The following is a 17,977-nucleotide window of genomic DNA, read 5'->3' as shown; positions in this document are numbered from 1 at the left end:
ATGTATAATGAAACATTGGTGGTCATTTTTATCTTTTCATTTTCAGAAGCATTTTCATCCTGTTAATTCTAAACAATATATTCTAAATAATTGTAAATAATATTCACTCCCCCTGCTTAAAGGATTGACAAAAAATAGCTTTCGTCCATAAGCAGAATTCTTTTTTTTGCAGTTGAATATTATATGCCAGTGGCCAAAAGATCACTATAGAATTATCCACCAAGGTTCAACTCTGCAATCCCATCAACTCGATGGCAATCTATTATCAAGGATTGTTTTGACCTATATGCTACCAGTCTTGAGTAGTTCTACATTGTTCTTACCTGTTATTATTATTATCTCAGCAATTTATGATTTATTGATTTTTTTCTAAGCAGCATGCGTTTCTAGGTGATGACCCTGATGGCATCTTGAACACCTGTGGGATTCGCTAATGCATTTGTTCACTGTTTAACCACACACAAAAGGCTTCATTGTCAACCCAATGCCTCCCACACAAAGGCCATAGCAATGGCCTCCGTCACGGTCAATTATGAATTTCCCAATGAACTATCAAAAAATCACAGATCAGGTCTCCATGAATGTAGAGAGGAAAGAAAGCAAACTCCAATAATTGGTTCTGCAGCACGCAAACTGCAGCTCCATGTGTAACTAGGAACAACATTTGCCCAAGACGGATATAACTGACAAGCAAAGCATGAGCGTAAACGTGGCAAGGGTGGCAATGGCCATCAAATGACACTTCATGTTTGACTTAGCAAAGTATCAAACTGGTCTCCAACTATTTTTTTTTATGATTAAAGGTCATCACCCACGATACCAGTATTTTGTTGATGTGGTTGTGTTCCTCAAAGACAGAGAGAGAGAGAGAGAGAGAGAGAGAGAGAGAGAGAGAGAGAGAGAGACCTCAAAAACCAAATCAACCTAATTGAAGAATCAATACATTCAAACAGCTTCTGAGACCACTGGAAGACCTTAAACAAAAATAATAATAATCAAGCCATTCAAGATGGAGAGATATGGATAAAACACTTCCTATACCAAGAATACAACCTAATTGAAGAATCAATACATTCTAACAGCTTCTGCCAGTTTGTCCATCCCATACCTGAAAATGTTGGAAGACCTTAAACAAAAATAATAATAATCTAGCCATTCGATGGAGAGATATGGATAACACACTTCCTATACCAAGAAACCCGCAACACACCTGAAGACAAAATACATGAAAAATTCAACCAATTAGAAACAGTCATTAAGGACTACCAAAACCCATTAAATTACGAAATTACAGAAAAATAATTAAAATGTAGAAAAGCCTGTGGCCCTGACGACATCCAGAATGAGATCAATTCAAATCAGCCATTCTGAAACTTTTCAGTTTAGTACTATTTGGCTATTTTCCTGAGATATGGGATCTGCATAAATTTGTGTGTGGGAAAAGTCTTATGTAGCATACTAAATTCACAAATCATAGACTTCATCACAGAACACCATTTATTAAGCAACAGCCAAATTGGATTTCTACCTAAATTTAGAACTACAGATCATATCTTCACATTAAACACCCTAATTGACATTTATGTGCACAAAAATAATGCAAAAATTTCGATTCAGTCTGGCACAACGGCCTTTTTGTAACATTAATCAAAAGCAGTATCGGAGGAAAAATATACAATCTGATAAAAAACAATGTACACTAATGAGAAGTGCTCAATTAAGATTGGAACAAAGGAAAAAGAATCTCTCTTTCAGAGACGTGGGGTAAGGCAGGGCTGTAACCTTAGCCCCACACTATTCAATATATACATAAATTAATTCGCAAAAACATATAGAGAATTCCTCTGCACCTGGCCTGAAAATACAAGAACCTGAAATAAAGTGTCTACTTTATGCTGATGACCTGGTCCTGCTGTCCCCCACCGAAGAGGGGTTACAGCAACACCTATCAGAATTGGATACATGCTGTCCAACCTGGGCTTGATCACAGTGTCTGATACAAAACTGACTAAATACAGACTGAGTGAGCACAACCTGGCAGTAGAGGTAGGCCGGCACAGACAGACCTGTCTGCCCAGAGAGGAGAAGTTGTGTTCTTACTGTGACCAGGGAACAGTGGAGACAGAGCTGCACTTCCTAACTCACTGCAACCAATACCAAAGTCTTAGAGACCAATATTTTGCAAAAATAATAAAAATGTGCCCAGAGTTCCTTTATCTAAGTGATCTGGAGAGACTCCCGACTCTACTGGGAGAGAGGGAGGACTGCTGTAGACTGGCAGCAAGATGTAGCAACCTGCCATGAGCTCCACAGCTTTGTCAACCCCCTGCCCCACATGGCTAATAATTAATGTTAACCAATTAATAATTAACTTGAAAAATGTTTATACCCTGTTACTTACCTACCTTCCAAAGCCTATCTTGTTCCCCATGCCCCCCGCCCTTTGCACTGTTACTGCTTAGTGTTTTTTTTTTAAATGTATTTATGTTTATTACAATTGTGTAGTTTATGTCAATGTGCTTTGGCAATGTTGTATTGTATGCAGTCATGCCAATAGAGCAATTTGAATTTGAGAGAGAGAGAGAGAGAGAGAGAGAGAACTGTACCTGCAAGTATTATATCTTTATGAATACAAAATTAACTTTGTACTCATAAATTGTATTCTTTACTCCAATGAAAATGAATTTCAGTTTTGGTCAGTCAGCCAAGATTGATTTGGTGTTTTCTTGGAGACATGCGCTACAGTCAAGCGTAAATATTGTTCGGTGCGTTTGGGGAAGAAATTGAGATGCAACAATGTGTTAGTTTTTAATCTCTTTTGGCATGATTAAACTTGTACCAGCAGAGAGCGCCCTAAAACCACATCTGATGTATAAAGCCCACACAAGATGAAATTCAAGATGAAATCCAACTAAGCTGCTAAACGCCTCCACAACAATAGGTGGCAGTAAGTTATTTTTTTATGCTCAGCTATGCACCTTTGTGGATACACCAGTTTCTGAAAACTTCTCGGCCTCAAAACCTTCATTTTCAGATACAACCTTATAAGAGAGCTCTCTTCGTCTTCTTTTTGAGGTCAGGCCGTTGAAATCTTTGGTAAAAGATACACCTTGCGTGCACTAGGCTACCAAAGAAAGAATGTCAATGCACTGACCCGGACCGCTACCTTCACCCATGTGTAGTACCTCCGCCAATCAAAATTTCAAGACAGATTTTGATGTCCTGTGTTCAAGTCATCTTGGACGTCAGCTGTAGCCTACTAACAGCGACTCTTACCTGCGCCTATTTTCGTTCGGTTTCAGGTGATACAAATATGTTTTTATAACTTAATTGTTTTAAAACGCGAAAATGGTCACTCCTGCTCGAGTTTTTCGTAAACTTGAAGGGTTATTTGCTGTATATAAGCCGTCCGGAATTCACTGGAAACTCGTCCGTGACAACATAGAAGCGAATCTCCTTAAAGGTGAGAACGAAACAAGTCGTGGTAATGTCACATTAGCTCTTTTTTTGTTAGCTTTCATGAATTTACACGTCGAATACTATTAATTGAGTTTAACGAGTGGAAATAAGCGTGTGCCACAGTAACATGAGTGACAGATGGATTGTTTTGTGTAATTTTACACTATTGTATTTTCCCCTCTAGAAATCAATGCTGCCCCACCTCCTGCCCCCAAACTTGAGGTTCGTTTCCAGGCTCTACCCAGCGGAGAGTCAGGAACATCCAAGGCACTAACTATGGCAGCCATTCAGTTCCCAGTCCTCGCTACTAGTCCTCAAGGTTTGTTCTATCGTATTGCACTGAGCATAATTTGAACATATTAGTTCGTTTGTGTGTATAAGTGTATGCATGGATGTCATACTGTCGTTGATTATTCAGTCTATCATTACAAGTTAAAGTTCTGTTTTATGTTTTCGCTATCAAGCAATGTAAAAACAAATGCACAAATGATTAAAACAGAGAAGCATACTCGCAAAATAGGCTTCTATTAAAGACGTAGCTTTGGTCGAGCCTTCATAATTCATTATGTTACTCTGTCCTGTAGTGAGAGGACCACGGTATAGGACCCTCAAGGTGGGAGTGGGCCATCGTCTGGATGCATTCTCGTCTGGAGTGCTTGGTATGTTCCCATCTTTGATGCCATATACCTAGTTTCTGAGTAAGAAGCTGGGTTATCAGAACAGAATAGCTGATCGTTTCAACTATTTGCCTTACCTGAGAATGCATGTCTCTTTTGTCTCAGTTCTAGGTGTTGGACAAGCAAACAAGGCCCTGGCAGAGTTCTACAGCTCGGCTGTTACAAGGGTGAGCACTGAAGATTGATGTAAAAGCAACTGATATCTGTGTGTGTTGCAAATTGTTGAGAACTAATGATGAACATTATTAGATTTTTAAGAACTATGGTAACGTATACACAGAGCTGAAATCTTCAATTATTCGTGATTACACATGCTGTGACTATGTGGCAGGATTACACATTAGAGGGGGAGTTCGGGATGGCCACAGACGACTTTTCTGACACCGGACGCATCATAGAAAGGACTACATTTGGTAATTATGGTTCCTCGGTCAAATTTCCAGACATTTTCCTTTGGTTTGGTTTTGTGAGAATGGCCCGAGTCGGCCACCCCACGATGTCGGATGTAGGCTGGTGGAAAAGGGTTGCAGGTAGGAAACACACACGGCGCAGGAGACAGTGGCTTACTTAAAAAAATTGCTACTTCCAGCATGTTCAGTCTGTCCTCCCCTCATTCAGGAATGAGGTACACCCTAAATAAGGCCCCCCAAGGTCTTAATTGGTCTAATTAAAGCTAATTGGACCCCTCCACAGAGGTAGGGGAACCCGGACCCAACCACTCAGGTAGGGGAGTCCAGTCCTTTAACCCCCTTTGGGCCACAGTGAGAAGGGGGAGGGATTTCACCTTCTCACAGGTTTATATCTCCATAGGCTGAATGCCACTGTCCACCTGATAATCAACTGAACACCGCTGATAATCAGAGCTGGGTGGCACATTTTGAATGATAATTCAGATTAGGGCTGAACGATTAATTGCATTTGCAATTTAATCGCGATATGAAAGAACGCGATTTTCTAACCGCAACGTCCGCGATTAAAAAACGTGGTCACAAAAAAAAAAAAAAAAAAATTTAAATAATTTTTTTTTTTTTTTTTTAAGATGGTACATTTTGCACACAGTGTTTAAAAACTGCATGCCTAGTGTTTATACTTAAAATTACTTTTTTTTAAATACTTAAATGCACAGTGACAAAGCCACCGATTTGTTGTTCTTGTTTCTGTAATGAGCAACTAAATAAAAATGTAAAATGTGGGAAAGAATATTTTACACTAAAATGTATCTAATATTGTGTTGGTCATATTTAAATCATTCATTATGTTTTGTTGGGAAAAAAAAGAGGATAAAAAAAAATCGCATATCGAATCGCAATCGCAATATTTTGGTAAAAAAATCGCAATTAGATTATTTTCCCAAATCGTTCAGCCCTAATTCAGATGTGCATTTAATACCTTTTTCGTCACACAGCTGTGGTGTTTCTCCTCTTTTAGAACATATCACCCTGGTGAAACTGGAGAAGATCCTGGCCATGATTCAGGGGGGCCATCAGAAAGCTCTCATCACGTAAGTCTGTCCACCATCTTTCCATCTTAAAAGGCTAATTTTGTGCTTACGGGCATATGCTTATGCATTGACATTCATTGATCAGTTGTAGACCCTTCACTAATGTCAATGCAAAATCTTGGAAAAGAATGTTGGAATGAATAACATTAAGCAGGAAAAAATGAGTCGGCCATCCCTAACATTTAATTCTTTGCATAAATCTGTGACCCTCAGATACTCGGGAGTGGACCTCCAGTCTCAGGAGGCATATCAGCTGGCGGCTCAGGGGATACTGCATCCACAGAGCAAGTCTCCCCCATCCTCAAGGGTCTGCGCTGCATCCATTTCAAGCCCCCCCACTTCACCCTTGGTAATGACAGTAGAAGCATGACATCTCTCACATTCTTCCCTGAAATGTATCAATCGGTGTGAATTATCTGTGATGTAATAGCAGTGTTGTCTGTAATATGACTCCATTCTGTTGCATGTCGCTAGTTATATCAAATGTGTCTTGGCTGTTAAGAAACACAATGTGGGCAGGCCTTTTAACTAGTCTAAGATCTGACGCCTGTACTTTTATCTATGAACCTGCTGTACTTCTTTCTCCCTCTGCTCTCTCTCAGAGGCTCAGTGTGTGAATGAGACACAGCATTACTTGCGCAAACTGGTCCATGAAGTGGGTCTGGAGCTGCGCAGTACTGCCGTCTGCACAGGTGTACGACGCACACGCGATGGGCTCTTCGGCCTTCAGGAGGCGCTCACGCGACAGCACTGGACCGCCTCAGACATTCAGCGCACCATCAAGGTGCACCACTCAATGCTGAAGGACCTCAAGAAGGCCGGCAACTCTGGACATGCAGAAGAGGATGCTCAGCCAGAGCAGCACTACCAGCAGACAGGCACAGGAGAACACTCCACAGCCAGTATCACTGGGACTGGCTCAAAGCAGCTGCATTCTGCTGCAAAGGAAGCAGCCGAAAATACACCATCCTTATAGGGTGTGGTTATTAATTACACAAATACAATTGTTAAGTGGGTCTTCGTGGATGTTTGGTCAGCTACAAACATTTTCCCCTCTTGATGCTTGATACTTGGATTTGTTGGTAATTTCTTATGTCAGTGTTTTTTGGACAGTATCTGTCCCATTACTGTTTAGATGTACCCTGTTTTCATCAGCACGGTACCTGTGGTATTGCTTCAGATAAATGTTTTCGAATCCTCTCTCTGAATTATGTTTTTTCAGAATATATTACAAGATGCTAATTAAAATTTGTCTCATACATGATATGGACTGTTATTGCCAGAGTTCCATAGTTTACATAGCCATTGACAAAACCTAAGTAAACACATGCAGAGATCACACGCAACTCATATATAGGGCATCGTATTTATCATATTCAGTTAAAAAATTAAGTATGGTGTAGTATGGTATGCATCAGGTAAACGTGAAGCACGGAACACTTTACCCCGCAGCCTGAATCTCCACACGGATGAATTTACGGGTCGGACCAAAACAGTCTTGGAGGCGGAGGTTACAGAGAGGTTTTTAGTATTCAAATATCGTTGGTCTTACTTCTGTAGGACCAGGCATAGGGAGCAGGTAACGTTAGGCTTCTCTACTGCTACATTTAATTTGTAATGTCCCTAGTGTTGATGCCAGAGAAATGCATCGTTTGTTATGAGTGGAAGTCTGACTTAAGCTTTAGTTACAGTTAATATAATAGAAAATAACAGACATGGCTAGGGAGATAGGGTGACCAGACGTCCTGTTTTTCCCGGGATAGTCCCGTTTTTAGTGTACCGACTTGTGAAAAAAATCATGTTTTGTCGTGTGGTGTTTCCTCGTTCGGCAAATTTTACTAATTGGTTTGAGAGCAATAAGACAATATTTGTGGTAACACGATTTACTGACATATATAACTAACATCCGTTCTATCCGAATAGAGGGTCACCAGGAGGTCAGGATTTGAAGGGTTAGCTTCCTCCAGTTAGCATTCAAATTGACCGCCGACATCTTTAAATATGTCGGACAGAGGGTGCTCGCCTCTGACACCATTACAACAATTAGGCACCACATAAAATGACATGTCTATGCGGATTGGTGGATGTGGAAAACGGTCCGTGATGACGGTCACGAGGCCATTTGGGAATGTGCATAGTTGCCTTGAAGGCGTAAATTTATATCCGTGGTTTGCTGGTAGGGTGGCCTAACATTTTGCAGGACAGAAAACTGTAGGTAGCCTAATTTAAGTATAAGACGTTTTGTACGCCCAATGTGTAAGGCTAACTCAAAAGAAAACAGATAGCCAATAGAAGCGCATACCCATTTATCATGCAGGTGAACTGAAGTGCAAATAACAGTGAAGCATGACTGCATTTGAACCGTTATAGCACAGAATTCATACAGCAAAAACACTGTCCTGGAATCAGTGTAATCTGACAGAGAACTGTTGAAGCTACTACCTCTATATACAAGAAGCATAGGCTGTTGCATTGATCTTACATTTGCAGTAATTAGAAAAACGTACATTTCATGCATTCAGAATCACATTTTTATATAACAACAATGATATTAATAGGTGCTAATGTAGGATTTTGTTTAACTAGGGTGACCAGACGTCCTCTTTGACACGGACATGTCCTCTTTTCATGCAGGGATTCCAAAATCGTCCGGGATTTGGCCTCGTCGGATATTTGTGTTTCTCTGGGTCTTTCACAAACTAGTTAATACGCCCTTACACGTTTTGGAAAGGGTATCTCCCGTACGTTCCACCTTCTTGCGCGAGCTCTGACTGTAGAGAGAACCGTCATTGGTCGACCGCCTTCTAAGTGTTGCCAGATGTACGATAATTATCCTCCAAATACGATCATTTCGAGCCTTTGTTATGATACTTCGCCATTTCCAATCTGGCAACACTGAGCACCTTGCCGGCTCCAGTATTTGCATTGTTTACAACAGCACATGACATCTGCATGTGAAAAAGATGTCAAAACTTCGTCGCGGGGGAGGGGGAGGGTCATCTGCATGTAAAAAAGATGTCAAAATGAGCAGCGTTCAGTGAGCAACTATAGGCAAATGAGCTCGAGCGACTTCCGGTTACGATTTTTCAAAATAAAAGTCCCTTATTAGCCCCGTGTTTTCTTAAACTATCAGAGATATTAATTTCATAGTAACATCAAAATGGGTTAAAAACGATTCACTGATGTTACAAAAGTATGGTTTTCTTGTTTTAATATAATGAACAATGACTAAACAGACAATATTGTATTAAGAAAAAGTAAAACACACCCCATTATGCTGATAAAAGGATTATGCCTTCATTAAAGTTGGTTGAACTTGTTCAGAACTGTAAAGAAAGGGTAAAATATGTTTAGCAGTCATTATTCTGGTCATTCACTGTGAAAAAACACTTGACACACAGATCACACAGGTGAAAAGGGATTATCTCCAATGCCAGGGTATTGCCATGTGACACGTATCACTCTTTGCTGAAAAAACTAAAGATTGTGTCTCAATGAAAGGGGGGTGGAATATGTTCAGGACACTCCAAACATTAAATAAAATGTGTGAAGTAGTTCAGATTTGCGTCCCTGAAGGCTCCACAATACTTTAAACATAGGTGATCAGACAGGCGAAAATGCATTATCTTCAATGGCAGGGCCATGTGACATGTATCACTCTTTGCTGAAAAAAACTAAAGATTGTGTCTCAATGAAAGGGGGGTGGAATATGTTCAGGACACTCCAAACATTAAATAAAATGTGTGAAGTAGTTCAGATTTGCGTCCCTGAAGGCTCCACAATACTTTAAACATAGGTGATCAGACAGGCGAAAATGCATTATTTTCAATGGCAGGGCCATGTGACATGTATCGCTCTTTGCTGAAAAAACTAAAGATTGTGTCTCAATGAAAGGGGGTGGAATATGTTCAGGACACTCCAAACATTAAATAAAATGTGTGAAGTAGTTCAGATTTGCGTCCCTGAAGGCTCCACAATACTTTAAACATAGGTGATCAGACAGGCGAAAATGCATTATTTTCAATGGCAGGGCCATGTGACATGTATCGCTCTTTGCTGAAAAAACTAAAGATTGTGTCTCAATGAAAGGGGGGTGGAATATGTTCAGGACACTCCAAACATTAAATAAAATGTGTGAAGTAGTTCAGATTTGCGTCCCTGAAGGCTCTACAATACTTTAAACATAGGTGATCAGACAGGCGAAAATGCATTATTTTCAATGGCAGGGCCATGTGACATGTATCACTCTTTGCTGAAAAAACTAAAGATTGTGTCTCAATGAAAGGGGGGTGGAATATGTTCAGGACACTCCAAACATTAAATAAAATGTGTGAAGTAGTTCAGATTTGCGTCCCTGAAGGCTCCACAATACTTTAAACATAGGTGATCAGACAGGCGAAAATGCATTATTTTCAATGGCAGGGCCATGTGACATGTATCGCTCTTTGCTGAAAAAACTAAAGATTGTGTCTCAATGAAAGGGGGGTGGAATATGTTCAGGACACTCCAAACATTAAATAAAATGTGTGAAGTAGTTCAGATTTGCGTCCCTGAAGGCTCCACAATACTTTAAACATAGGTGATCAGACAGGCGAAAATGCATTATTTTCAATGGCAGGGCCATGTGACATGTATCGCTCTTTGCTGAAAAAACTAAAGATTGTGTCTCAATGAAAGGGGGGTGGAATATGTTCAGGACACTCCAAACATTAAATAAAATGTGTGAAGTAGTTCAGATTTGCGTCCCTGAAGGCTCTACAATACTTTAAACATAGGTGATCAGACAGGCGAAAATGCATTATTTTCAATGGCAGGGCCATGTGACATGTATCACTCTTTGCTGAAAAAACTAAAGATTGTGTCTCAATGAAAGGGGGGTGGAATATGTTCAGGACACTCCAAACATTAAATAAAATGTGTGAAGTAGTTCAGATTTGCGTCCCTGAAGGCTCTACAATACTTTAAACATAGGTGATCAGACAGGCGAAAATGCATTATCTTCAATGGCAGGGCCATGTGACATGTATCACTCTTTGCTGAAAAAACTAAAGATTGTGTCTCAATGAAAGGGGGGTGGAATATGTTCAGGACACTCCAAACATTAAATAAAATGTGTGAAGTAGTTCAGATTTGCGTCCCTGAAGGCTCCACAATACTTTAAACATAGGTGATCAGACAGGCGAAAATGCATTATCTTCAATGGCAGGGTCATGTGACATGTATCACTCTTTGCTGAAAAAACTAAAGATTGTGTCTCAATGAAAGGGGGGTGGAATATGTTCAGGACACTCCAAACATTAAATAAAATGTGTGAAGTAGTTCAGATTTGCGTCCCTGAAGGCTCCACAATACTTTAAACATAGGTGATCAGACAGGCGAAAATGCATTATTTTCAATGGCAGGGCCATGTGATACGTATGACACTTTGCTGAAAAAACTAAAGATTGTGTCTCAATGAAAGGGGGGTGGAATATGTTCAGGACACTCCAAACATTAAATAAAATGTGTGAAGTAGTTCAGATTTGCGTCCCTGAATGCTCCACAATACTTTAAACATAGGTGATCAGACAGGCGAAAATGCATTATTTTCAATGGCAGGGCCATGTGACATGTATCGCTCTTTGCTGAAAAAACTAAAGATTGTGTCTCAATGAAAGGGGGGTGGAATATGTTCAGGACACTCCAAACATTAAATAAAATGTGTGAAGTAGTTCAGATTTGCGTCCCTGAAGGCTCCACAATACTTTAAACATAGGCCTACACACAGGCGAAAATGCATTACCTTCAATGGCAGGGCCATGTGATACGTATGACACTTTGCTGAAAAAACTAAAGATTGTGTCTCAATGAAAGGGGGGTCGAATATGTTCAGGACACTCCAAACATTAAATAAAATGTGTGAAGTAGTTGAGATTTACGTCCCTGAGTGCTCCACAATACTTTAAACGTACGTGTCACATGGCCCTGCCATTGAACATAATGCATTTTCGCCTGTCTGATCACCTATGTTTAAAGTATTGTGGAGCATTCAGGGACGTAAATCTCAACTACTTCACACATTTTATTTAATGTTTGGAGTGTCCTGAACATATTCCACCCCCTTTCATTGAGACACAATCTTTAGTTTAATCAGCAAAGTGTCATACGTATCACATGGCCCTGCCATTGAAGTTAATGCATTTTCGCCTGTGTGTAGGCCTATGTTTAAAGTATTGTGGAGCCTTCAGGGACGTAAATCTCAACTACTTCACACATTTTATCTAATGTTTGGAGTGTCCTGAACATATTCCACCCCCCTTTCATTGAGACACAATCTTTAGTTTTTTCAGCAAAGAGTGATACATGTCACATGGCCCTGCCATTGAAGATAATGCATTTTCGCCTTTGTGTAGGCCTATGTTTAAAGTATTGTGGAGCCTTCAGGGACGTAAATCTCAACTACTTCACACATTTTATTTAATGTTTGGAGTGTCCTGAACATATTCCACCCCCCTTTCATTGAGACACAATCTTTAGTTTTTTCAGCAAAGAGCGATATATGTCACATGGCCCTGCCATTGAAGTTAATGCATTTTCGCCTGTCTGATCACCTATGTTTAAAGTATTGTGGAGCCTTCAGGGACGTAAATCTGAACTACTTCACACATTTTATTTAATGTTTGGAGTGTCCTGAACATATTCCACCCCCCTTTCATTGAGACACAATCTTTAGTTTTTTCAGCAAAGAGCGATACATGTCACATGGCCCTGCCATTGAAGTTAATGCATTTTCGCCTGTCTGATCACCTATGTTTAAAGTATTGTGGAGCCTTCAGGGACGTAAATCTGAACTACTTCACACATTTTATTTAATGTTTGGAGTGTCCTGAACATATTCCACCCCCCTTTCACTGAGACACAATCTTTAGTTTTTTCAGCAAAGAGTGATACATGTCACATGGCCCTGCCATTGAAGACAATGCATTTTCGCCTGTGTGTAGGCCTATGTTTAAAGTATTGTGGAGCATTCAGGGACGTAAATCTCAACTACTTCACACATTTTATTTAATGTTTGGAGTGTCCTGAACATATTCCACCCCCCTTTCATTGAGACACAATCTTTAGTTTTTTCAGCAAAGAGCGATACATGTCACATGGCCCTGCCATTGAAGTTAATGCATTTTCGCCTGTCTGATCACCTATGTTTAAAGTATTGTGGAGCCTTCAGGGACGTAAATCTGAACTACTTCACACATTTTATTTAATGTTTGGAGTGTCCTGAACATATTCCACCCCCCTTTCATTGAGACACAATCTTTAGTTTTTTCAGCAAAGAGTGATACATGTCACATGGCCCTGCCATTGAAGATAATGCATTTTCGCCTTTGTGTAGGCCTATGTTTAAAGTATTGTGGAGCATTCAGGGACATAAATCTCAACTACTTCACACATTTTATTTAATGTTTGGAATGTCCTAAACATATTCCACCCCCCTTTCATTGAGACACAATCTTTAGTTTTTTCAGCAAAGAGTGATACATGTCACATGGCAATACCCTGCCATTGAAGATAATGCATTTTCGCCTGTGTGATCTGTGTGTCAAGTGTTTTTTCACAGTGAATGACCAGAATAATGACTGCTAAACATATTTTACCCTTTCTTTACAGTGTTCTGAACATGTTCAACCAACTTTATTGAAGACATAATCCTTTTATCAGCAGATTGTTGTGTGTTTTACTGTTTCTTACTACAATATTTACAATGATGCCTGTTTAGTCAGTGTTCCCTATATTTAAACAAGAAAATCATACTTTTGTAACATCAGTGAATCGTTTTTAACCCATTTTGATGTTACTATGAAAGTAATATTAATTGTCAATTTTCAGCTACATCTTAGTCATTATCAAAGTATCCTGTACGCTTAAAATTAACTCACTATATCTTACCTTGTTTTAAATCAAGTTAATATAATGCACAGTTAACAAAATACCATTATAAAGTCTGATCTAGCGAGTAGACAGATTAGGACTTTATAATGACAAATAGGCTACTATAACTTTCAAACACGCTTTTAACTATTTTCCCGATCATTAGGACAAATGGAACAATAAAACTCGTTGCATATAAAAGGTTTTTATATTACCCAGTCGATTAACAGGGTTGTTTGTTGTAAAAACCTTTCATTTGATACAACAAACTCATTTTACTTCCTCGTTTCGTTTTACTTCCTGGGGTTATTGTGGGTTATCGTTGCTAGCAGAACGGAACTGTCAAAATGCTATACACTACCCCGCCCCCTTCCCCGCGACAAAGTGTCCCCTTTTTCACAAACTCAAATCTGGTCACCCTAGTTTAACTTCCAGAGATATGCTCAAATGAATGTCTTCATTTGCAGTCATACTCACATAATCTACCTATATATTTCACAACATGACACCATTTAATGATGTGCTTTTATTGTTAACAATAAAGAATGTTTATGAGGAGGCTCCTCCCCTACACTAAAGTTGTGCATGCACTGGCAGGTTTCAATCCACCAATCTGCATAGACATCATACTTTTGTGGCCATCTGTATTGTGGCACCTAATTGGCTCTTTGTAGAAATGGTGATGAAGTGAGCATCCATGGGATGACATTTTTAAGATTGGTACTTCCTGGGCTGCAGTAGCTAGCAGTAGCGTGGGGTGGTACTTCCTCACTCTCTTCAGGTCTGTATAAACCTCCATGGTTGTCAGACAGGAATCTGGTCAGGAAGACCTTGTCAAGATACATAAAGTTGACCGCTCTGTTTCTGCGACGTGACGGTGGCTCAGCTCTGTGCCACCCAGTTTACAGGGTAAAATGTTATATTAGGGGTAATTATATTAGCACTGTGAAAGTCTGTCTTCCTCATGGAAAGTCATGATTCAAGCCGTAAATCAAAACAAGATGTTATTGTTGGTAATGATAGGGAAAAATTACAGATCCTCATGCACTATTCCTAACTGATTTCACAGAGAGAAGCTCTTAGAAAGTCCGTGCTTAGAGGATGGTCTCTTGTGTTACATCAATTGTCATATCAAAGATTCCAGACAGGCAGTGATGTTTGCTTTGTTCAGTGTTTCACAAACCAAGGCACCCAGTCTGTAGGACTACATCTAGCACAATATCTGGACAGCTGAAATGGAAAGCATTTAGTACACAGCTTTAGCTGATAGGCTAATACATCATGGTGAAAAATGATTGTGTTTGTGCTTCCATCTTCCAGGCGAGATGCGGGGTGCGGTGCGCTGGGTGCTGTGGGATGTGAAGGACACGCTGCTGAAGGTGCGGCACTCGGTTGGGGAACAGTACTGCAGTGAGGCGTCACGTCTCGGCCTGGACCTGCCGCCCTCACAGGTGGAAGCTGCCTTCAAACAGGCTTACCGCCGCCAGGCCAAACTCTACCCCAACTATGGCATGGCCCAGGGCCTGGGGGGACACCGCTGGTGGGTGGCCGTTGTGAAGGACACTTTCAGCCAGTGTGGGGTGCAGGACCCAGCGATGCTCGACAAGCTGTCCTTCAACCTCTACCATAACTTCAAAAACGCTGAGAACTGGGAGGTATTGATGCGCACTGGGATTGTTATGTAACGTTAACTTGATTTGGCAGCACTAAGAGCACCTGGCCACATGTTTTCAAAACATGCTGGCTTGGAAGCTACACCTTTTAATTCAGAAATTGATTTCTATCATGCCAAACATCATTTGTGCTTATCAAATCAGCTGGCATGAAGACTAGCTAGCTAGCATATAGTCACAGGTATGGAAAGTATGATCTTGTTGATCCTGCACATCATCACCCCCCCCCCCCCCCCCCCCCCAGAAGTCTAGTTCCTACATAACACAAAGATGTGATTAATGTTATAACTAGGGCTGATGGCTTATGACTATCAGATATTGCTTTTAACAACACATAACGTTTCACTTTACATCAGGTGTTTCCAGACTCTGACCGTACACTAAGGAGCTGTATCGCCATGGGGCTGAAGCTAGGTGTGGTGTCCAACTTTGACAACCGCCTGGAGGGTATCTTGCACAGCTGTGGGCTTCTTCCCCATTTCAGCTTCCTGCTCACCTCAGAAGGGGCCAAGGTGGCTAAGCCTGACGCAGCCATCTTCCACCAGGCCTTGCAGCACTGCGGGGCTCCTGCCTCTAGTGTGGCTCACGTCGGGGACCACTATGTCAACGATTACCTCACAGCACGCTCTCTGGGCATCAGCGGGTATTTGCTGGACAGGCAGAGCAGCACACAGCACGCAGATGTTCCCCCTCAGCACAAGCTAAGCAGTCTGGATGAACTGCCAGCCCTTCTAGAGCAAAATCTATTATAGGTCTCTTTAACTTTTATCCAGGGCAGGGCAGGAAATGTGCAATGAAAAGATTTATAGGTCCATAATTGTGCACTGGAGATTAATCATGTACACTTTTACCTCGATGACTGATGGGGGTATAGATGAGACATTGAAATTCACATGTAATTAAAATCCAATCGATAAGTCACCAAAACTGCTCGTTTATCTTATGGATTAACTTGTCAAATCTCGAGAGAATGAGCTTTGATGGTTATACATTAAACAGTTGGATGGTTTTACACACAATCCTTTTGGGTCATTCCACGGCATATCAGCTAGACCCTTAAATTTCACGTCATAGATTTTCATGAAAAAAAAAAGATGTATTTAATGTGTATTTTATTACTGTAGCTGTACAAAATCTTAAAGTTGTGCACCCAACAGTTTTTGTGTTAAAAATGTGTAAAGTACCAAAACTGGAGTCATTTTTGCTGGACTGAATCCACATGCGTTTAACCTCACCAATGCCTAAAATTCATTTAGCTGAAATGTATACTGAATATATTGATCGGTGTTCCTTTTAGCTATGAAATAAAGTGAAACAGGGTGTAGCGTGCAAACATCACTGTCTACAAATTAATATCTGAGGCATTTATCAGTGTTTATTTCCCAGATTTTATATGTGGTATTTGCATAGGTCTATCAACCCTATATTGTTCTTCAACAAAAATCAGACGCTCTACAGTGACATCAAAATGGCCTCAAAATGTAAATTCAAAATGTCCTTGTTTTCTGGGATTTTTGACCCTTGGTTATCTTTTTTTTTCCACATGTACCAGTAACCAATTTACTCAAAGATCACGGATGTGCTTTTTCGTTTTCTTAGTGAAATATTTTTATGAAAATAGACAATTTGTAAATGGAACTTTGAAAAGAAAAAACGAAGAATCTATTTAAATGTTGATGGTCCTTGATTTGACATTGATATGTACATGAAAGGGACCACAACAAAGTTGCTGAAGAAAGCTGGATTTTGTCACAAATATGTTATGATGATGTAGACAAGCTGTGGCAACACATTAAAGGGAAACTTTGGGATTTTTCAACCTGGGCCCTTTTAGGGTAAAAACTTTGACTTAGGGCAATTAACGATCAAAACCCTTCAGGATTGAGTTAGAATGCTATAACTGGTAACTGTAAAACAGCTGTACAATAGAATTCTGAGGCAAGCCAGCAGCTTGTTATCGCCACTGACAGGCTCGTAAATGTTGATGTAAGGGTCTGAGAACATGGAAAGGATCCCTAAAGAGATACACCTGCGCCTGTTTACCTCAATTTCAGCTCAATCCATTACGATTTATGAAGTGAAGTGGCAGGGTTAAATATATGTGGATTCAGACCAGCAAAAACTACTCTGGTTTTAGGCCTTGGGCACCAACTTTAAAAAAGGTTAACACAAAACTATTGGGAAGATAGATTTAAGATTGTGTGCAGTTACATTAATAAAATATAGAAATGTAACTAAACACTTATACATTACATTAATAAAATATATAAATGTAACTTAATATTTTCATGAAAATCCATGACATGACCTGTGCTGCTCGAGGTGATTTAGCATGGAATGGCCCTTTTCCCTGAAAACATTTCAGGAGAGAAGTTCAGAAGAACTCAGTTGGCATGTCATTGTACCCTTTTAGTGCAAATTTACCTTTGTGCTCATTGTGCTCTGTTGTAATCTACTAGTCTGTGTTTTTGTCCTACAGTGGAAGTGTGACAATTGCAGTTTCTTGTCTATCCACAGGATGGTGTACACTACCTTTCCTCGCACATGGGATAGACTCCCACAGCTATTAGTGTAGGGAAAAGATTTGTTTCAGCAGTTCCAATGCTTTTAAATATGACGATAGTCCGATTAGTCATGTGAAGTTCATCAATCTTTTAGGGAAATGTGTTAATTTAATTGTACTCTTTTTTTATTAGACTATTTTATTAATATGCTGACCATACAATAATTAAAAAGATGCAACTTATTTATTTGAATAG

The 17,977-nt window shown here is 40.0% G+C and overlaps 2 protein-coding genes across 2 annotated transcripts; both read left to right on the top strand.

Moving 5' to 3' along the window:
* The first annotated feature begins 2,952 nt into the window (after positions 1 to 2,952).
* On the top strand, positions 2,953 to 6,901 carry LOC105889194 (TruB pseudouridine (psi) synthase family member 2). Its single transcript, XM_012814991.3, is given in 9 exon segments — positions 2,953 to 3,463; positions 3,644 to 3,778; positions 4,044 to 4,118; positions 4,242 to 4,303; positions 4,468 to 4,549; positions 5,565 to 5,637; positions 5,851 to 5,930; positions 5,933 to 5,986; positions 6,240 to 6,901. Coding segments are annotated over 9 exon segments (1,050 nt in total). The 5' UTR covers positions 2,953 to 3,348; the 3' UTR covers positions 6,614 to 6,901.
* An 84-nt stretch (positions 6,902 to 6,985) lies between these two features.
* LOC122129889 (haloacid dehalogenase-like hydrolase domain-containing protein 3) lies at positions 6,986 to 16,571 on the top strand. Its single transcript, XM_042704620.1, has 3 exons — positions 6,986 to 7,216; positions 14,866 to 15,200; positions 15,575 to 16,571. The coding sequence occupies exons 2-3, from the start codon at positions 14,871 to 14,873 to the stop codon at positions 15,968 to 15,970; spliced, it is 726 nt and encodes a 241-aa protein (XP_042560554.1). The 5' UTR covers positions 6,986 to 7,216; positions 14,866 to 14,870; the 3' UTR covers positions 15,971 to 16,571.
* Positions 16,572 to 17,977: the final 1,406 nt, after the last annotated feature.

The sequence above is a fragment of the Clupea harengus genome, unplaced genomic scaffold (assembly GCF_900700415.2).
Source record: "Clupea harengus unplaced genomic scaffold, Ch_v2.0.2, whole genome shotgun sequence".
Classification (NCBI taxonomy): Eukaryota; Metazoa; Chordata; class Actinopteri; order Clupeiformes; family Clupeidae; genus Clupea; species Clupea harengus.
The sequence above is the reverse complement of the archived record's forward strand: the minus strand, read 5'-3'. Positions and strand labels throughout refer to the sequence as shown.

What these genes read in the sequence shown, in the direction of transcription:
- LOC122129889 (XM_042704620.1), top strand. Translation starts at nt 14,871, where the DNA reads ATGCGGGGTGCGGTGCGCTGGGTGCTGTGGGATGTGAAGGACACGCTG. An exon ending in AAAACGCTGAGAACTGGGAG is followed by an intron (nt 15,201 to 15,574) that starts GTATTGATGCGC and finishes ACTTTACATCAG; the next exon opens with GTGTTTCCAGACTCTGACCG.